Here is a 22,387-nt window from a genome sequence, read left to right as displayed (position 1 = left end):
GGATTTTTCAGTATCGATTGGAAACCTATCTGTAGGCTTCTAAAAAGGAGAGCACTGCAGACTGACTGCCTCAACAAAGTGGCAAAAGTTGATGGGCTCTTGTTTAACAGAACAGATTACTTCAGATGATAAAGTCATTTAGAATAAGGCATTTTCAGCAAGCTTAAGCGTTAGCTGAATTTTAAGTTCACAAGAACATTTATTTAGCACTTAATGAATATAAAATATGTGTGTTACAAATCTAAGTCACAGCCGTGGCATGAGTATGTGTTTGGTAAATAACTCTGGAAGCCTGAGAACACCTGTTTTCTTTTTCAGAAACCTCTTTAAGGCCCACAAGCCATAACTTGAGTAGAAATTAGGGCTTTGCATAGGGATGGACGTAAGCTGGGTTACAGTCTCCAGCCACCTACTTCAGCTATCAGATGCCTCAAATGAACACTGTTCAGCCCTTGCAATTTACTGTACTTGCGTTCCTCCTTAACTTTCTCCTTGGGGATTAATATCTGTTACGGCCACATCCTGGTTTCCTGTGCAAAGTGCTTTTGGGATAACAATTCCCCATCATCCTTTGTAGCAAAAGCAGATCAAAAGCAATGCCTCTTGAAATGCATCCACTTGTATGCTATTGCATCAATACTGTTTTGTTCACCGGTACTCAGTGCTTTATTCTGCTCCAGAAAACTGAGGAGTTTAATAATAGTATAGACATAGCCTGCCAAAAATGCTGTGAAGTATTATGAATCTTTTACACTCTTAAATGTGGAAGAAAGCATACTCTCCTTCATTTAAAAAAGAAAATCCTAATCACACCACCCTCTGCAATTTGTGCTTTTTCTTATTGTTCAGCATACGTGGACTTCCCTCTGTATGAGGTGAAACTCACAAGCAGCAGGCAAAATGATTTACAATGAAGGGAAGAAGCAAAAATGATAGTATATTAAATGCTCTAACAGAATGAAAACACATTTCTGTTCTTATTCCATTCATGTGGAGGTGACTTATGGTGACAGATCTGTCTAGATAGAAATAAAATAAAACCCAGGCAGCTATCTGATTGCATTTGTCCAGACTGGGAAGGCTCATAAACTGCAGGATCTCAGGTAAATGGGAAAAGGCTGAGAAACATTTATAATATGTGTTGCTAAACACAAAACAAATTATTTTTTTTTTTTTTTAAACCTGATGACCTCCAATTGTTCCATGCAGGGGTACTCAGGAAAGCTGCAGGTGATGCTGTTCTTCATCTAGGCTGCTGGTTTGGGCCTAGAAAGGACATGCATCATACCTGCTCCTCACTAGATGGGACACCACGGTGGCATTGTCCTCATTTCTAAAGGCTTTGCAATGGGCGTGGGGGCGTAATAAATGCAGTCACTTCCAAGGGACTGAGATGGGAACTTGTTCCTTCCTTCTGCTCAGAGATAGGGCTCTGAAGAGCTCTTGTTAGGCATTAGTGAAATGTCTTAAAAACACAGCATTATCACTCTGTTCATATTTCCCCATCATGCCTCCACCACCGTTTCCCTTTCCTGGAGCACACAACCATTGGCCTGTGCCAAAGCACAGCTGGGAGCAAGCTGGGAGCTGGGTGGGGAGAATGGGTCTTTGTTCTTTTTTTTCCCCTCAGCACAGGGATTGAGCTAGGACCAGCAGCAAAGGGCAAGCCCAGGTGGAGATGGGCCACTCATTTGGCTGGGTGTGGGGAGAGAAGAGTGAATGGAGGCAGCAAAAGCAAGTCAATAGGTGGGTGTGTCTTCTCAGAGTTGAGCTGGGTCATCTCCTGTGGCTTCCCTGTATGCTTGGGGAAACCCTCTGAAGTTGTGTGGATGCACTTAAACTGTGGCCACTGCTGTGGTGCATGTCTGTGTGCTCTTATCTGCAGGCTGTGGAGATGCAGGTGAGCCCAAGTGCAGCATAAAGGGTCTGTGTAGCCCCTGAGGCTTTTATATTCATGTAGTCCTGTCCTTAGAAATAAGGCTGGAAATGTTCAGGTTGGAAATGAGGAGACATTTCTTCTCAGAAGAGCAGTCAGGCATTGGAATGCGTTGCTCAGGGAGGTGGTGGAGTCACCGTCCCTGGGGGTGTTCAAGGAAAGGTTGGACGTGGTGCTTAGGGACATGGTTTAGTGGGTGACATTGGTGGTAGGGGGACGGTTGGACCAGATGATCTCGGAAGTCTTTCCAACCTTAATGATTCTATGATTCTGTAAGGCCAGACTTACTCCTATGTTCCAGCTGGTGTTTCATTTTTGCAAGTGTGAGGATGAATTGCAATGATTCAATTTTGTCTATAATGAAAAGCTCTGTTGTGAGGACTGTAAAATTGAGTTCCTCTTCTGGAAACCCTCTGAAGAACCTAAGCTCATACACGTGTTGTTGGGGTGCCTGGCTGGCTGTCTCTTTCCTGCTCCCTTCCATCTGTCCTTCTTTGGACCAAATCTGGCAGTAGGGAGAGTTATCAAAGGAAACTTTATTATGCTTATTTGTAGATTTTGATATATTCATTTGTAGACTATATAATTAGCAACAACAGCTCTGATCAGAGTCTCTGAAAATCTCACATGGACATCAGCTAGCATTATATTTGAAAGAGAGCCATCTAATAAATTTCTGCTTCTGTTGACTTAGAGTGCATTGAACATAAAACCTTTTTCTTTTCACGCACAGGGTGTGTTGTAAAATGCCCTACAGAATGTGGAAGAAATACATAACATTACCTAAATGTCAAAGGGAAAAATCATATCACTCAAGTAGGAAAAAAAAAAAAGGTGGAGTTCTTTAACAAGTTATACCCCCCCTAATTTGTCTTAGGTTTTCTTTAATTGCAATAAATCTAGTACTATGAGCTCTTCTTGAGGAGTCGGGGAAGTAAAAGACCAAGAAATGGTATTTTTAATGTGTGTTTCATGATGCACTTAGGATTTTCTCAAGCCTCTTTAGCCAATATCTGCTCCCTCAGCTGCCTTCTCCTACAAATAGGAGGTCTGAGTCTTTGCGGGTGAGAAGCAAACAGCCAAATAGAGTAACTTTTTAAAGCAGCATTGTCTGTAAGCAAATTTCGTTATAACAAGATGAGTTGACTTTCTTTTTATTTTTGTCTTAGCAACTGAGAACCCTGTTTTCTCATTTTGTTTCGTACATCTTTTTCCTCACAGAACAGACATACTTAGTTAATCTCCTAGAGGATTCATGAATATGTGGTTGGTTTTTTGGTCGTATTTTTTCTATCTGTATTTCTATCCATCTAAATAGGTCAGTCGGAGCTAATTACAGTTTGTCTGTAAATCGCTTACGGTATATTAATTTCAGATCAGTTTATTTTTTTGCATTGACTGTCTTAATGTGTGGACACTGCTAAATTTTAGTTTTTATCTCTACTCACCATGAACATCTCTAAAGATACATTGCTTTGCGAATGTTGCCTTGAAGATGGAAGCAGCGAGGGGACCGAATTAGTGACTCTGCCACATGTACCTTGTCAGGCTCGGGAAGGTGGAGCTGGGAGGCAGCATCTCACCTTAGAGATTGTGTTCAGGTCTGTTCCTAAACTGCTTCCAGACTGCACTCCTCCAGCACAAAGGCATTTCTTCCAGTGCGGTCTGATGGCACGACTAAAGCTGAGCTCTGTTTGACAGAAACTAGCTGTGTATGCAGGCTCCTTGAAATTTGTGCTGCTTTGCTCAGCAGAGGAGGAATCTAAAAACTTCTCACGTCAGAAGATGGAAATGCAGATAAACAGCAGCCTCTGCTGGGGACAAAATTCACATGCTTTTTGCAGATGCTGTCAATACGACTGGGGACACCACAAACACCAGCTAATTAGAAAGGCATTGATTTGGGAAAGGCTGTGGAAGCGCATGCAGCCTTCAGGCTTGGTGATGAGCCAGATGAACTCACGAGTGTGCCTCATGGAGCCCAAAGTAAGTGATGGAGGGAACATTTCTTTAGGTTTGTGTAAGTATCAAGTGTAGTTACGACTACAGACTTTTGTGGGAAGAGGAGGAACTACAAAAACAAGCAGAATCACATTGACATTGGTATATCGGTAGCTATCCCGGCAACTACTTCACCACATGGCTGTTCCCATTAAAGATGCACGTAGCTACAAGTGCACCACGGGTGACAACACTGCTCACATCTCACATCTCTCTTCCTGATTCCTGTCTTCCTCTTAGAGACGCCTTCTCCATCTCTGAGTTAAATGCAATACAGCGCGCTGAAGAAAGACACAGGAAAATCAATTGTGCAGTCAGCAACTTAATCACGTCCTGGAGGGAGCGATCACTGAGCTATTTGTGTCCTGGAGCAGTTGGTCTGAGCACTGCTCTCCTCCAACATCGCATCCATCACAGCACATGGTGCATTTAGAAGCAGTGAAAAGTGCTGACTGCTGAAAGTAATGGAAATCCCCAGCAGAGTTGAGCTGAAAAAGAATATGATGCATGTAAACAGTACAGGAAATATTTTAACAGCTTTTGAAGTGTAGGGAGAAATGATTTCTCTTTTCCAAAGAGGGAAATGTTTCTGGAGAATTTCCACTGTCATCTGGCACTCTCCAGCTCTAAGCTAAATGTCAGTTTTGAAAATCAAGCCCTCTACCTGCTTTCTTACACTCTTTGTTTTCCTTACCAGCTCTGTAGACCAAATATTGTGTATGTTAACTCTAACACACCGATTTATCAAGCCCAGCTCTGGGTTGTGCTGTGGAGAGAAAAAGACGGCATCTACTGAGCTGTTACTAAAGGCACTTTGGTGTCTGCAGCATGGCTTTTGGGGAATGCCCTGTTCATATGAGGACTGATGGGTGGGAGTCCTGGGCTTGCGTACAGCTAACCTGTGTAAAACTGCTGCAGAAGGAAGCAGCTTCTAGTGGTCTTTTTTCTTTTTCTTCGGCTTTGGACTTGGTGCTAGTCTTTGGACTGTTTGCTAGTCCCTTTGAGTCAGCCTTCTTTGTAACAGGAGGCTGCTGAAAGAGAGGCAAACACACTTGCTTCTTTCAGGCCATCCTTATAGCTGGCATCCTTTTTGCATTTATCACTTGCACCAGAAGCTGTCACCTTCTGGTGTGATACCTTCAGCTAGAAAACTGCTCCAGCTGGCTCCTCGGCAGTGATGCCAGAACAGCAAATTTCCTCAAATGTTTGCTTATACGACGTTTTGAGGCACACACTCTCAAACAAACTTCTTTCAGCAAGTTGCCTGTTGTCGATATGTATTCAGCAGCTGCTCCAGCACAGTTTTCGTATTTTTTTCATATTTTTCTTCCAGTGCTGCCAAGGAATCCTTAGGCGCATTGGGGCCTCTGTAAACACACTGTGCTCTGCTTGGCACCGCTGAAATCCACCCCACGAATTGTGTGCGCTCTCCTAACCCTGCAGTGCCTCCACTTATCCCTTTTAGCTTCGTGCCGCCTGCATTTTCTGCATTTCCACCAGAGATAAAGCTGGCTGTGTTGGTGTACAGGTAAACTGGGGGAGCGAAAGCCAAGGGCTCACCCTACCGGGACACGAGCCGTGGGTCGGCCGTGCCCCAGGGAGCGCAGGTCAGAGAGCAGCGGCTGTGCCCTTCTGGCACAATGAAGCTGTGTCATCAGGGTAGCTGGGAAAGCTCCTCGAACCCTCTCCTCGCACAGATCTGTGCCTTGGGGCATACGGGCTTTTCTCGTTTCAGCCGTCAAGGAGAACCGCAGCAGAGGTTTTGGCATGTCAGGCGCCAGCTCCTTCTGTCTGGCAGGAGGAGCCGAGTGCATTAAGGAGATGGATAACTTGCCAGTGCCCGGCGGACAAAATCTGACTTTGGCCCCTGGGAATCAATCGTAAGACCAGCTCGCAGGCTGGGGAGGGGTGGTTAAAAATAGTTGCAAAACAACAGCCTACTTGTGTATAACCCGTATGATCCCACTTCTACTTGAGCTAAAAATCATGAGATTTCCACATACTGTGGTTCCGCTTCTTTTTAGGGAGCATTCCTTGTGTGAGCAACGCATGCCCCCTCAGGCTGTTCTCCTGCACTATGTGATGCTTGTAGCAGTGACCCTGCGGTGGCGTGTCTTCAGGTTGCTTCTGAATGTGCTGCGTGGTGCACGTGGGCATCCCTTGCTCAGGGGATCCTGCTGTTGGGAGGCACACCTCCGAAATGGGCATCCCCGCACAGGGTGGTAAACACCATGTAAAATGAATTCAGCAGAGCTTCACAAAATCCTGGCCGAGGTATGTGCGTGCCGGGGTTGGACTGTGTGGCACCCTGGGTCTCCAAAAGGGCATCGGCAGCTGCCAGAGCTGATGCTTGGGGGCAGAGGTGAGCATCGCCTGGAAATGGCGACGAGCAGCCGGGACATTGGTGTTAATTATGCATTAAATTAAAAACAGTTGAAGATATAGAGGAGGCAGATGAGCGGATCTGAAAATTCACACAGCAGATGCCTTGCTATGCAATCTGGAGGAATGAGGCAATGCAAATAATTCAGGGGTACATTAGATGTCCTCCAGCGACCCTGAACAACACAGGCGGTGTCCGCAGGATGAAATGCAGGAGCACGTCTCCTGGCCTGGGCTTCTGGCTCCGGTACTGGCAGTGCAGCTCCACGAGCCTGTTTTTTTCGGAAGGTTGGGTGCTTTCTGGAGGCTGCTGAAGTTGCCCCGAAGTTGCAGTGAAGAGCTTTTAAGCCTTTTTAGGGATGCAGCCTCTTATCGTCCGCGCTGACCTGTGACCCGGCTGCCAGGGCCGTGCTGCGAGCTGGTGAATGGAGACAGGGCTGGGACGGGGTCGTTACAGCGGGAGAACAAAGACAGACCTCTTTCTTCCTTTCATCTCAAACAGAGGAGCTAATTCGGGGAACCCTTCTGACAAAAGCTCACAGTGACCCAAATCCTTTCCACATTGACTCAACGGGGGCAAAACCAAGCTCAGAGCAACCGAGCGCACCCAACCCGTATCGGGCAGCTTGGTGGAGGCTTCGGAGGCGCTGGGTGAGGAGGGTGGGCAGGTGGGTGCTGGTGGCAGGGCTCAGGACCCTGCGAGGGCCCCCATGTCCTGCCGGCACCTCTCTGCAGGCAGAGGAAACCAGCCGGAGGAGGCTCCCGGCCTTCTTCTGTCCTCCCACCGGGCCTTCTTCTCGTATCCCGTCACTTCACTTTCTAGCCCGCTCGTGGTGGTGGTGGTGTGCCAGCAGATGGGTGATCTTGTTTTTGTTTTGAACGAGCCCGGTGTGTCCCTGTGTGGCTCACAGGGTTGCTTCTGGTAACCGCTGGTGGCTGTCAGCTGAATAACGTGTGCCCCGTGTTACACAGGGGCTCAGGGCCTGTGCTGATCAGCGTATTTCCACCCATCACCTTCCCTGTAGGTGTTGTGCCCCCCGTCTGCCTGGACATCTGCTCTCTGTGTAAAAAGGGGCAGGTAGGCTTTTTTCTGTGCATTAGATTTAGGACTTCAATGAAGTGCTGGAGATGACAGCGAGCCACTCTCTTTAAACAAGTCTATACTGACCAACTGTAAGGCTCGCAGTATCCAAACTCCAATATTTTGCTTTTGAGGGTGTCTCAAGAGCACAGCAAAGAGGGATAAGGAGGCAGGTTAGCTGGCATTAGTGAACTGCTAGCATCAAGAGTGGGTGCAGCTTCCAAAATCCCAGTTCTGGAGATAGCTGGAAATCAGTCCTAATGCCTGCTCCGTGGAAAGCACTGTCAGTACGTCTGATCTGAGGAATTTTTGGTGCTTGTAGAGAAAAATGTCTGTTTAAGCCTCAGAGACAGGTCGGTCTGCTGCCCTTCCCAGCCCCAGAAGTTTACCAGCTGCCTGAGCGCCCACCTTTATCTACGTACATCCACCTTTAAACATACATCAAAGGTGCAGAGTAACACCCAGCCACACAAAGTGTCCTGGGGAACAGCTGCAGTGTGTGCTCGAAGGTAGGCACGATGTGAAAAGCCTTCAAGCACCCAAGGAAGTGGTTGGAAGTGGTACAGGGAAGTAGAGAAGGAAATTGCACGTGGGGGAGAGAATAGAAATAGACGCTTGTTCCTGTAGTTCTTTTGCTTTGATTTCTCTCTGCTGTGACACAAACAGATCCCAGGGCTCGGGACCTGCTGGGGTGGCTCTACTTACAGACAGAGGATCTCTGTAGCAGGAGCCTGCGCTCCTCTCCGCACAGCATTTTGTGAGGCAACATTTTGGAAACTATCAATCAGGCTGGAAACTCCCCAGAAGTTATGGCTCAGCAGGCTCAACTGTGACTTATTGTCACGGCTGTCAGCATAGGTTAAGGAGACACGAAAGAAATGTGGGCTGGATTGAAGGGAACTTGCTGCACTTGAAGCCTCCGCCCTTGCTGTGCTGCCTTGGGGAAGAAAGAGCATATCCGCTTTGTTTCACAGGCGGTTTCCAAAACTACTCCCAAATTCAACTTATTTTCCTACTCCAGTAATTTTTGGCCAGTATTTCTCAGTGTCGAGTTAGTTTGATTGCCTCAAATATTTTGGATGCTCAAACTAAAGTTTCTTTCATTTTGCTTCTTAAGCTAGACAACCTAGGACGAGACAATCTAGCACATTTCTAAAAAAGAAATGAACTCATTTTCTAGAATATCAAAGATTGCTAGTGTGTCAGTGCAACCATCTGCCATATAAATTTGTGTAGTAAGTCCAGAATGACTGAAAAATGTGAATTCAGCATAATACTGCCAGTACAGATTTACTTTGTAGTGGCCAAGATGAGTCGATCAATTCTTTTCCAGCAACCAGCCATCTTTAGGCAGTCTTGAAGTCAAAGGAAAGAAATTGCTGTCCATGTTGATCAGCCCTGTGCCTTGGTGGGGATTGTTCTGCTGGTTCACAGCTTCACTACTGAAAATGTCCATGTTTACGGACCAGGCTTTTTGCTTTTGTCCTCCATGGCTAGTAGGACTGTATTCAGCTTGGCCAGGTACTGCTTTGGGTAACCCAGCCTTTGAATCATATTTTGGTTGTTTTTAAAGCCAGGGCTCAGGAGGACAGTAGAAAGTTTCTGAAAATTATGATAAGGGTGAAGGAAACACCATTTTTTATTTCTTATTTAAATAAGATATTGGGTCTTTTTATCATTTATGGAAAAAAAAAAACACACACAAAAAACAAACAGTATTTGCATTTTCTTAGTGGTGCGGGCTTTCTACCCTGGTGGGAAAAGACAGCTAGCTGGAAGTTGAGGCCAGAGGAAATGGAAATTAGACACTACTTGCTAACAGTGAGGTGATTAAAACAGGCTGTCAGAGCGGAGCATTTCTTTTTTCTCAAGAGTGTTCAGGCCTGATCTGAAGCCCAGCCGGAAAATATGCTTAAAACCGCCAAGCAAGCAAGGCTGCAGTTGAAGCTGAGTGCTAAAATTCAATACAACAGTAACTGCCCTGAACTTCACGTCTGACATGCGGCAGGTCAAACTGCACAGACTACTGATACTTCCTGGCCTTGAATTTTTGATTACTTAGCTGAAAAGAGAAAAGGGGTTGTAAGCACCTAAAGCTGGATACCTAAGCTCAGTACTTGTTACTCTCTTCACCTTGTCCACCTTCTTTTGGCTGCTACAATGGCAGTAACAACACCAGTTCATCTTCACTGGTTTATGAACCTTTTGGCTGCTTCAGCCCCAAATATCTAAGCTAAGAGCTGTACAGCACAAATAATACCCGGGGCTAAATATTGTACAGTCAGAAAGCAAAAATTGACCAGCTGCACGTTAACGGAGCATCAGCAGCCGTGCACAGGCTCAGTGGCAGCTGCTCTGCAGTCATGCAATGGGCAGCACTTACAAAAATGAGTGCAGAGGAACCTGCTGGCGTCCTGGAGGTCAGCAGCATCGTGGCAACAGATTGTAGCTTCAGAGTCACCTCTTGCCCTTTCCAAAAAAGTGATGTGACTATTAGGCTACAAGTCGAGGGGGATGAGAGGGAACATGTCCATAGCTCGCTCTTTATGAGGCCACACATTAGAGAGAAAAAAATGCAAATAAGGTTTTATGCAACTGAGTAGAGGATGCTAGAATGAGTAGATGATAACCGTTCATATAGATGTTTATACAAATAGAAAAAAAAATCTGCCTTGTATTTAGCAGAGATTGATCAATTTTGCTGTTAATCGCCTACACAGAGAGACTTGTATTGAAACACAACAGCCATGTAGGTAGCATATTCAAGCCTTCAAATCTTTTAACAGAATGATGAGCTAATGCCATCGAATCCACTAATACACTTCAAGTAATTTTGAGATGAAATTTCCAGGCAATGGTAGACAACAGCGCTTTCATTTCTAAAAAATGAAACAACTCCTCAAATCATTTCAAATTAGCATGCGACAGATATATGCAAGCTTACAGGTTATGGAAGAAGTAATAAAGATAGGATGAAACTTAAATATCAAATGCTTTTCGTCCCAGAGAATAGCCCAAATGCCTGCTAACTTTAATGACCAGTGTATTCTCACATAGATTAAGTACCAAAAGCTGTAATCTTGCAGTTTAATATCAATAGCTGAATGTGGTTTGGGGTGCAATTTCTGCAGCATTGCTAGTATGATCCAGGTATGCACTAACCTTTTATTTTCCCCTCCCTCCAACAACAATTTATATAACAATTTATCTTTCCAGAAGATAATATCTTAAAACTAAGTGAACATTGACTGCACAGTGCTTTTTTTATAATGCAAATAAAGAAACTCTCAAAGGCCTCTTGTAAATGCCAATGTTATGTTTTATTTTTAATCAAGTAATTCTTTTAAACCTCACAATATCCATGACTGACAGGAAAAAAAAGACATTAGGCATGAAATGAGAATATAAAATACACGATATGTAGAAAGGCAATCAGTGCTTTAGTCCCTCGAGACAGTAAACAGGTGAAATGACCTTCAAAACTTCAACTCACTGTCTTTTTTAAAAACATAAACTTCAAGTGATTTTTTGTTTAATTTCACCTTGTAAACAACATACAAGTCAAAATGGACAATGAGGTAATCTATACTACAGAAGATAATTTAAAAACACTAGATAAGACACAGTATTAAAGACATATAGAAATCAGTGTTCACTTTGGTCTCTAGTATGGTTATTGTTATTATTACCACAAGCAACACATACTAGTTTAAGCCAGTCTGGTGATGTTTGTCAGCCAGTTGTTGCTTAACTTAGTAATCCAAGAGGTAGTCAAAACCATTATCCTTTGTAAAGCTGGTTGCTCTTACATTTGGTTCAATGACAATGGTAGCAAATACCTTGGTATTTTTCAACATTCTTATAAAAACACTACCAAAGCTGCTAATTTACAGCTGTTTTAGCATAAAAAAAGACGTGTGTGTTCATAGATCAACCTCTTGTTATTACTCAAGGGTTGTAACAGGGGTAACACACAACCAACGTATCTTAAAGAAGAGGCTGTTGATATACTCAGCAAAATTAGATTGATGCATTTAACAAGGCTCTGCTTGTTTCTAAAACAATACTCAAATCTCATTAAGACTTCTAGAAAATTAAAATCAGTGCATCTGCACATGTACACATCTTCCCAATTACTTTTATATCTAGCACAGGGGAATACATATATATTTTTTATGATAAACATTTCTTACAGATAAATTAATTAAATTAAATTTAAGACTCAATGAGATTTCCCATGTTCTTTTATAATTCTTCTTACAAAGAATGTTACAAGATCTATAAACACTTTTTTTATGGGGCTCTATTCACAAAACTATGTATGACTAAGCAGGAACTTCAGGATAACACTGGCGCAGAATAAATCTGGGCTGAAAAAGGTGGCCTACAAAGGGAAAAGGTAGGAGTCAAGTATGTTGTTTGGCACTTCCTGAAAGCTAGCTAAAAGCAAAATACTGCAGATGGTATTATAATGCCAGACTTACAATTAGCTACAGCAAAAAAGTTATTTGGCTCTTCCTCCAAATATAAATCTTCCTCCAAATACAAATCTTCCTCATGGCTCAGTTTTTGTAGCGTGGAAATAAATACCATTAACTCTCCTTGGGGGAGAATATAAAATATCTCACAATGTCCCTTATGATTAAATCAAATTGAGTTTTTTGGAGTGAGGGGTTGGGAGGGAGAGCTCTCTTGTTACAGGTTTAAGCCTATCTCCAGTACTGCTTGGAGAAAAACACATCCCTCTGAGCCGATATTTGAATTACCTCTGCTCAAGCGAGTTTTATTGGGAGGCGTTCTGGCAAGGACAGGTTGGTGAATAAGGGAAATCAAGGCTGAGCCAATGCTGTAGCACGCGAAGGAAGAATCCCGAACTCAAGTCTGCATCTCCTTCTTTAAAGTGTTCTTTGCTTATTTGGAGCAGCCTATTGAAGGAGTATAATTCGATTTTTATTTTTTTTCTACTGCAGCTCAGTGCTAAGTAGTTACCTGCCACAGCTTGCGCTGCTGTGTTTAACTTAGGCATGTATATTTTTTGTCTGTTTTGGAGATGTATTTATTTTTGTGAACAGTGCCCATAATCCTTTAGACAGAAACATAAAAACTTCTAAAGAAATGTTTGGAAACTTCTCATAATTTCAGATGGATGCTTCATCTTTAACAAGTATTTGCCATAACCTATGCAGTGGTGAATTATCAGTTACATATTCAGTACAGATAAATAGCATGTACCATAGATCAACAGCCACCTTTAAGGCCAGAGCAGCACAAAGGTGTGTTTATGCAGTAAATATGAGGTAGCCTTTTGCTGTAAACAGAATAAAAATTTTATTGTCACCTATGTAAACAAAGTGGGCTTGATGCTTTTGTGTTTTTTTTTTGTTGTTTTGTTCTTTTTTTCTCTTTCCCCTCCACCCCCCATCCCTCCCCTTCTAGAAAAGCTAAGCACCAGTAACTCCAACTGGAAGTCAATGGGAGCTGCGGTTGCCCAGCATCTCTGAAAACTCAGACCCTGTGAATGTAAAGACACGTATGCTCACATAAGCAACCAGTACAGAATACCACTTTTTCATTTCACAGGAACTTATAATACAAAACGCTGAAATCTGATTATCACAAATGTAGGTCTATGTCAACTCAGAGGTAGTTACTAATATCAGTACATAATACTTATATAGAGATAAAAAGGGCTAAGTCTATTTGGTTTGTTCTGAGTAAGCAGGTCGGTAGACTATTCTGTAAAGTAAAAACAACATTACATGGTATATTCCCTGAGCAAAGTTCTTTGTCCTGAGTATGTTATGTAATAGTGATAACATTCTAATATATAAAAATAAAACCTTAAGCTTTCAACAATAAGATAGGGTTTGGTATGTGCTCTTTGCAGTTCAGTCTGACTCTGGTGCATACAGTGATTTTAAACAGCACCAATAAAAATCTGCACGTTGAAAATATTTTCTCATCTCAGCTCTGAACTTCTTACATATAAACAGGGAATGACCAGTTTTCAAATCCGCAATTGCCTATTTCTATAAGGAACTTTGGTTTAAATTTTTCAAAGTGACCTAAGTTTTGCATCTTTGCTGTTTAACCTGGTTTTTACACCGGCTAGAAGGTTAAGCAATGCCACTTTGATTTGTCTACATAATTTAAATAAGTTTACTATCCTTACGTAAGGCAAGGAAGTTCTTCTCTATAGATATATCACATTCAATATCGTCAAAGGTAAGCTTTGCATTAGCATACTGAGAACTTCAGTATAAACCATCGAGATTCTCGCAAACACTGGCAAGGAATTCACACAAAATAATGCTCTGGAAATTGTGCCCTTCGCTGAGGCTTTCGATTACTACCTGTTTACTGAAGCAGCAGCAGCAGCAACAGTAAAAGTCTCAACCGGGAGGACGAGTGGGAAGGGGAGGGCCACGCAACGAGCCTGCTGCCTACCTGTTGTGACTGCCGGCTGCGAGAGTTACCGCAGACAGGGCTTGGGCTCACCATAGCCTTTCATGCAGGCTTGGTTCTCCAGTTTGATTATCTGAGCTTAAACCTACCTGACTCTTTCAAGCTTTAACAGCCTGTGTTTATTGCCAATGCTAAGGATTATACAAGTTTCTCTAATTAACTTACATCTGCAATGGGATTTGTCAAAGTATGTTATCGTACGTATGACTTGGTAATGTAGACGTTTCAAATGGAAAGCGACTTGAAGTTTTGCTAGGCTCCAACTCTATTAACCCCAAGCAAAGGCTGCAGCCCAGGGAGTCTCACTCTGAGGCCACCAATCTTTCTCCTCTTTAATGCACAAGTGTGTGGTCCCAGCACACACCAGACCATGGCTGGTCAGCAGCAGACTCCTGTTCACAAGAAGCTGATGATGCCCAGGGCAAGCTTGCAGGTGCCTTCACTAAGGCTCGTCTGCAGCAGGCACCTGTCCTTTAATGAACACGTGCTGCATCATCAGGGAGAGAGGCTGGCTGAGCAACCACGAGTACCCATCTACCTTTATTCTCAAGAAACTTTTTATCCCAGGATCTTAATAGCTTTGCATTTTGTTTTCTTTAAAAACAAAACAGACAACCACAACAAAAAAAATCCCTAAGGAATTCTCTCCATGTCATTTCAACAGTAAACGAGGGGGAAGCCCCTTCAAACTGAGGGGCACTACTCGGGACCAAGAGAAGTTGCTGCTGCTGCTGCTACTACTGCCACCAAGGTCCCCTAAATGTTCACAGAATACAAAGGGTGAAGCAGGATGGTATCCTGATACCACTCAAAAGGGTTTGCTCTTTAACAACTTACACAGTCTCCCCTACACAACGGTCATCTAAATTACAGTTACACCCATATTAATTTAACAAAACGTTTTGAGAAACCAGCACAGAAACTACACATTCATTGTCTTTTCTGGAGCTATTAACTCCTTACCAACAAAGGATGGTGGCGATGAGAGCCATGCTTAGTTGTGACACTGCCCTTCACAGGCGTGGGGGGTGGAGGGGAGGGAAGTGGGGAAGTGATGCTTTGTAGAGAGGGGAAAGAAGATAACTCAAATTGATGGTGTGGGGGATGTCTTAGTATCTTTAGTACCATATGGCAGCTTTAAAATATGAACGTATCCTTTGGTTCACAAGAGAAGTAACAGTCTTGATCTCAGCTCTGTGTGTGGTTTTTCAGGTGTTTTTGTTTGGTGCGATTTCTTGGGTTTTCTTGTTTGTTTTTGTTTTTTTTTGGAACATGTTTGAAAACCGATTCTAGGAATGAGTTCAGGAACATTTATGGGTACTGTGTCTATTGCTTCACAGTAATATATTGTGGGATCTGGAGAGTGTTCTGATGGAAAAAATATATATTCATAGATATGCAGACACACGCGCGCGTGCACACTCATACACACACATACAGAAGGTAAAACGTAATGCACCCTGCTCAAATGTATTTTGCTTGGAGTGATTTGTCTATTAAAGAAAAAAAAAATTCACAGTTCCTCAACAGTAGTTAAAATTCCAGGTCAGCTACTGATAATGAAATTATTTCCCCTGTACTTGCATGAGGTAGACATCCCAAGAGGATAAAGAAAATGGAAAGTTATGAAAAATGCTTTAAGTTTTTTTCCTTTTCTGAACAGAAGGCCCCTTTCTGCTTGGTTCTTCGGGTGATGCAGATAACTTACTTGAAGAAGCTTCTTGTGGTGACCTGCCTGAACGCTCTGAGATCTCTGACCTTCCCTCCTGAGAATATGATGGAGACGAATAGCCGTACGTTCCTCCCCCTTCTCTCAGGAAAGCAGAAGTGGAAGGCTGTGGTTCAGCTTCATGTCTTCCCTGAGAACTAGTGGGCTGTTGCGAAACAGTTTTATGGGGGCAGTTAGCCACCATGTGCATGATGCTCTGACAGTAATGGCACTTCTTTGGCTGTGGAGGTAGGCTGCATTCTTTAGCGTGGTGATCAAGGCCACCACAGTTGTAGCATCTAAAAATGAAAAGAGACAGCTGGTTACAAAATGCAGCATCAGACTGTAAGATTTTGTATGTATCAAAAACTGACTGTGCACTTGGTCTGCTGGTAAGACAGCAGGAGCTTCTGCAACGATATCCCATTGCCACAGACAAAGATATATCTGAGTTTTGCTTTTTAAGTAATGCATGTGGAATGTGCCCCTACGTCACACCGGTGCCAAAAAATACCCCTTACTTAGGAATAGATTCTGTTATTATCATCCTTATCAGTCAATATCTTGCTACAAAAAAAAAACCTTGGTACTTTCTGAAAGTAAAGACCACTCTTAAATAGATCCTCACTTGTTTTCATTGGGACCTTCCTGCTGACTGACAAGGGCTAAATCAGAAGCATTTGTAGACGTAGGCCGGTGCCTAATCGTGCTTTTGTTAAAGCCTTGGGATGCCTCACTGCCCTCAGCAGTAAGAGGAGCCCGTGCAGCGCCGGGACAATGCTGCGAGGGTCCCGCTGCTGAAAGAGCCGCCAGTCACCAGCACCGTGCAACTACATCAGAAAACCCTGCTGCGCTGGGAATTCCACGAACCCCACAACGCCAAGAGGCTAAAATCCTCAATACAAAATCTCTCAAACAAACAGAAACCCCCAAACCAACCCTACCTGCTGGCTCTCCCCGAAGGAGGGATGACGCTGGGGTTCAGCCAGCCTCGGCCCCGCTAGAGGGCACCAAATATTCACACATCCCAACGCCGCTGCCTTGGCAAGCATCTCTTCTTGCTCAAGTATTTGTAGCATTAAGCCCCTGTGAGCGCTAGTATTTCAAATGCCTGGCAGGACTAACATTTCAAAGCCGGGTGGGGAGGAGGCAGCCGCCAGGGCCGACCTCTTCACCCAGGGGTGGGCTTCACCTTGTGAGTCACTGGGTTGAGGCCATAAAGAAATGCGTAGGGAGAAGAGATTCGGCTTTCCCTAAGGAGTTGCCTCGGACTTTACCACGTCTTCAAGTGCCCAGAAAGCTCTTTGGGCATGTAAAAGATCTTGCCCGGAAACCTTGCCTCTTCTGGCTCGGTTAAGGCACGCCAAGGGAAGGGTGGGGGGGCTGAGCTTTTACAATGCTTATGTTTCAGAGGGTCAGGAATGGCTTTTATGGTTTCAATTCAAAACAAAATGAGTAAAGCCCTAGCAAGAGTCATAAAACAGGGTTTGTTTGTTTTCTCTTGAAATTCTCAAACCACATGCAAGTGGTGGTGACCCTGGGTGTCATCTTCAAAAGCAGGGCTGCCCAGAAGCAGACAAACGGCAGAGCACCTCTTCCAAGCGCCACGGGCAAGACCTTTTCGCCAAGTCTTTAAAATGGCCAAAATGTAAACACTCTCGTGTTAATCTTATTATCAAGGGGAATCATGGAGAAATCCAACAATTCCTTACTGAATACTTTCACTTTGTAACACACACACCAGGAATTTGAATCCTTGACTTACATCAGTCTAACACTTTGTCCTGGTTCCAGTTAGGACAGAGTTAAGTAGCTCATAGTAGCTGGTAGGGTGCTATGTTTTGGATTAGGATGAGAAGAGCGCTGATAACATGCTGATGTTTTAATTGTTGCAGAGCAGTGTTTACACCAGGCCAAGGACTTTTCGGCTTCTTGCTCTGTCCTGCCAGCGAGCAGGCTGGGGGTGCAGCAGGAGCTGGGAGGGGACAGACCCAGGACAGCTGACCCAAACTGGCCAAAGGGGTATTCCATACCATCTGACGTCATGCTAAACAATATATAGGGGTGGCTGGCCGGGGTGGGGGGGCCGGCTGCTCGGGGATAGGCTGGGCATCGGTCAGCGGGTGGTGAGCAATTGCATTGTGCATCACTTGTTTTCTTACACATTATTATTGTTAATACTATTACCATTATCACTATTATTATTATTATTGTTATTATTATTTTCCTGTCTTAATAAACCGTCTTTATCTCAACTCACAGGCTTCACTTTCCCGTTTCTCTCCCCCCATCCCAGAGAGGGAGGGGGGAGGGTGAGCGAACGGCTGTGTGGTGTTTAGCTGCCAGCCGGGTTAAACCACAACACACTTGATACAGAACAATAATTACCTGATGATCCTATGCTGATCATATCCATCACTTTTTATTTTGGCTATTTTTCTATGGTTTCTGTTTCTCTGTATTACAAATACTTGCACCGAATGTGTATGGATTAAATCTATTACAATCTAGCATTCTACTGAAGAGACCTAACCCCATAATTGACAATTTGTTTTTGCTTCCCCTTAACTATATGAACTAATTTAAAAAAACAGTTGCAAACACCCATGCCTAGTAGAGTCGATTGAAGGACTCAAGACAACTACATGTGCAAGCGACTGTATGTATAAAACAATGCAACATGCTTTGGCTCAAGCCCCCATCAAAATTTTCAGACTCCTGGAAAGCAACGAAGCCCTGTTTTGAGCTAGCAGTTAGTGATCTGTCCTGGCTCTGTCCCCTCCTGGCTTGTGGTGCTTAGCTGCCTGCCGGGTTAAACCACAACATGATCGCTGTTAGCCTACACACAACACAGATGTTTAGTCCATGCAAAGCCGTATGTATAGCTGGAGTCTCAATTACAGAATATACATTGTCTACATAAAAATGTTCTTGATAAAACTTGTGTAGTTTATAGAAAGGTTACAAAATGGCTGTGAACGTTTGCAAATTCCATCCAAGAAACAATCCCTAAGAAACTCCCTCTTGATATTTCTTTTTCTGCATTAGCAAGATACTAACCATATCTTTCTTTTAATAGACAAATGAAAAAACAGCATAAGTTGCCCATGGCATGTTTTCATATTCCCCAAGACTGATTTATAATTTAAAGAAGCTAAATGATACACAGAACTTCATTATCCCTTCAGAAAACATTGTAATTAAATTGTCATATCTTCCCTAAAAATTAATAACAAACAAGAAACCAAAGCCATTATACTGAACTCTGCACTTTTTATGACAACTGCAATAATATATTTTAGGTGAACTGGTTCCACTTTTATGTCACCAGTGCACATAATTTTTATTTGATTTTCAGTGGAATTTGAAGACTATGCCTATACTAGTCTTCCTGCATATAGCATGAAATAACCCATGAAGAGATAAAGTATATAAAGCTCTGCTTGAATGAAAAAAAAAAAAAGTACAAGCCCTATTGTCATTAGAATGATCTCCCTAGCAAGGCAATACTAAATATGTTGTAAAATATGAACATCCTGATTTAAGACCAAAACATTATATTTTAGGGAAAAAAAGCTTGATAAGTTTTCAGTTAATGAACGCTGTCAATCTGATTACTTTTTTTCCATATCATTACAGGTATTTTCAAATTAGTGACCTCCCATTCTACAGCAGCATTTAGCTATGTCTCCCTGACAAGTTTACTAAACATCTTTTGGATAAAATAATAAGAAAGTAAAACTTTCAATTGGAGAAAAAAAGAAAAAAAGGAAAAACAAATAAAAAGAACAGCAGCGACAAAAACCCTCAAGTATTTTACTTTCTCTCCCTCCAATAAATACACCTAGGACTTCATAAATGTGGTATTCATTATAATGCAGGTTATATTAAAGAATGGTGTTTATTAGTATCTTCCACATCTGTTTCTAGCAGTGTACTCATTCCTAGGCTTTTTATCTAAGAACAGTGTAATATAGTATCACATGGGAGTGAACAGACATTTTGGGAATTGTGCATTTTAACTTAATCCAGAACCAGAATATGGAATTTTATAGCTGTGAATGCATTTGTGTTGGCTTCCTTCCCTAACAGCACATTTACTTAGAATCGTTAAAGAAAAAAAAAAAGTTTGAAAATAGGTTAAAGGGCTTCAGTAGCAGAGGAGGCGGTAGCCATAGACAAATCAATTTAATCAGTCACTATGGTATGCACCGTGTTATCCAATTCAGTGAACCATTTCACCTCACCAATTGACCAAGAACCTGCCGTCAGAGCCCCTGCTTCCACTCAAGAGGCCTCCGTCACCTTTTGCATATATATTCATCAATACATTCTACTTGCAAAATATTGTAATTCCCTGTATTTATTCAAATCACTTGTAAAACGTCACTGTAAAAATACAATTCTACCAGGAGCAGTTGTAATTAAACTATGATTTGGCTTTTCAGGAATGTTTCTTGTGACTAACCAACCCAAGCATCTGGCTATAGTATCTCATTAGAATATATATGTGCCAGCCTGGGTGTGCCTGGACTTAAACAGGAGGGTGGTATTCACTTGCTTCTTTTAACTATTTATTCACTCCTTGTCAATCACTCTTACCAGGAGAAGAGATCACACCCCGCTCTGAAATGCCTTCCCTCTCAAGGGATTTACACCAAAATGGAAATGGTCAGCCACCTCAGGAGCTCACAAATGACACCACATGGCAGCATCCACGCACATTAAGGTATGGTGTTAAACCCTTTTGTCCAAAGGCTTCATCTCTTTGCTTGCCTCTGCTCTATAAACCTACATTACAACATAATGAAAACTGATAACGCATGATATGCACACACAGGTTTATATAGCCACATCTATATACACATAAATATGTAGAACTATATACAAATTGGATCCTGGTAAGAAAATTAGCAAATTCTCATTTGATAACGTTTTCAGAAACTCTAGATGAGTACAACTATACTAAATACAAGTGTTTACAACATAAACACTTACAACATAAAGCTTCATATATAATTTACATCATGAGATGGGTAAAACATAAAAAGCCCTTAAAAGTTCAGTTATAGTAGAAGTAACCCTTAGAGAAACAAAACAGCAAGAAAGATTTACTAAAAAAGGAGTATCTTCTCACAGAAGGCTCATTATTTACTGGGTAGCTTCAGGCTCAGAAAACAATGCAACAAAGTAAATAAAGAGATGGCAACTATCCTGAAGGGGAATCCTTTCTTCACTAGGGCACTGGAGGGAAGGTGGATCAGGACTGTTTTTTGGTATAAAAAGGATGAACATTTAAATGAAGGAATACCTTGAGCAATTTGTCTAATACTGTATTTCAGTATTCTCCAGAAAACAGTAGCATTAATATCTACTAACAAAGAAAGAAGAGAGCATACTGCAAGGTTAAAAATACTTCTAAATCCTCCTTCGCTATGGATTCGTGATTACACAGAACTAGACGTATTAGAGGAAATAGATGAGCAAGCAAAAAGCGTATAGATTCCAACACAAAACATGTTGCAATAATTACAATAAGCTGATGGCTGAAATTCATTACAAGTACCCAAATTCCCAACCAAATGCAAACACAAAATAAAATACCCTCTAGTCTTCAGCTGTTTTTTATTGTCCCAGCAGCCACCTCACTTCATAGTTAGGAAGCATTCCCCAGCCCCAGCACACTTAAAATGACGACACAACTGTCTCGCAAACACATTCCCCACAACAGCTCAGCTGAGCTAAGCAGTAAGGAGGGTAGGGACAACTGCTTGCTTCTTCATGCTGCTTCATAATATGATTTGGATGATAATCCAATATATATGACAAGTAGAGAATCATTTGTATGGCTCCACGCTATTATCCGTTGGGAGAAAAAGCTTTAGAATTGCTCTAATGACTGACTTTTTCTTGGGGGTGGTGGTTTTAACATCTGACAGGGATAGCAAAGGGATGTAGTCAGAGAAATAATTCACCAAGATAGGCCCTGCACCAGCTCCCTTTTTGTTCTTCCTTTCTGAATGCTATCGCAGAACAAAACCCCGCATCTTGGTGAACAATGCTTCATCCAGCAGTTTAAATGCTTTGAAAAATGGCCTGGTTTGCTAACAGCATGTGCAAGCGTGATGTTTTTACAACATGCTGAATGCCAACGCAGCAGCTAAAGCAGAGAATAATTACAAGGAAATGTCTCAAGTTGTACCTAAATATGCTGTCTCTTTTAGTCACTGCTTTCACCACAACGCAAAGGGAGGCTGGTTCTTGCAAACAGCACACGCAGCAGACTGCTTGAACTAACCCCTTCTGCCATGAAGGGAGCTTCAGCTACGCCCAATCTAAGAGGTTTTAGACAAAACGAGGATGTTTTACTCTTCAAGGGCCTCAGAGGCTTCAGCTGTGAAAGGCAGGCCGCGGGTGCAGGGAAGCTCAGGCAGGTGTGTGCCTGCTAGGCCTGTGCGTGGCCCCACAGGGTTACAAACACCCTGGAGGGGCTGGCAGAGGTTTCTGACTGAAATTTTCCTCAAGAGAAGCACAAATATATTTTAACGGATTGATGGAATATTCCAGGGACCAAGCAAATCCTGGATAGCAAATCTCTCACATCAGCTCTCCCAAGGCTGACAGCATCACCAGTGGCTGCTGCTGACACGGCACCTCTCGTACCTTACTGCGTTGTAAAAGGACTAATTACATGTGCAGCAGCAGCAGCAGTGTGTTGCAGTGGGGCTGTTGGGGACCCCAGGCACCCCATGCAGCGGCCAGCACCCCTCTGGCATTTCCCTCCTTCCTCAGCCGAATTTCAAGGGGGATTCCC

The 22,387-nt window shown here is 42.8% G+C and overlaps 1 protein-coding gene and 1 long non-coding RNA gene across 10 annotated transcripts in view; one reads left to right on the top strand and one right to left on the bottom strand.

The window, feature by feature from the left end:
* The first annotated feature begins 1,026 nt into the window (after positions 1-1,026).
* On the top strand, positions 1,027-15,481 carry LOC310897686. The gene is made up of 2 exons (XR_014582484.1): positions 1,027-1,900; positions 3,402-15,481. It is a non-coding gene; the product is annotated as an uncharacterized lncRNA (long non-coding RNA).
* LIN28B (lin-28 homolog B) overlaps positions 13,493-22,387 on the bottom strand; it is a 96,232-nt gene continuing 87,337 nt past the window's right edge. For all 9 annotated transcript variants that reach the window (XM_083831542.1, XM_083831544.1, XM_083831547.1 and 6 more), the window contains one exon: positions 13,493-15,872. In XM_083831542.1, coding sequence (XP_083687668.1) covers positions 15,503-15,872 — 370 coding nt within the window. In that variant the 3' untranslated portion in view covers positions 13,493-15,502. The remainder of the gene's footprint in view (positions 15,873-22,387) is intronic.

This window comes from Anser anser (assembly GCF_964211835.1).
Source record: "Anser anser genome assembly, chromosome: 3".
In the NCBI taxonomy this organism is placed as follows: Eukaryota; Metazoa; Chordata; class Aves; order Anseriformes; family Anatidae; genus Anser; species Anser anser.
This window is presented reverse-complemented; position numbering and strand designations above follow the sequence as displayed.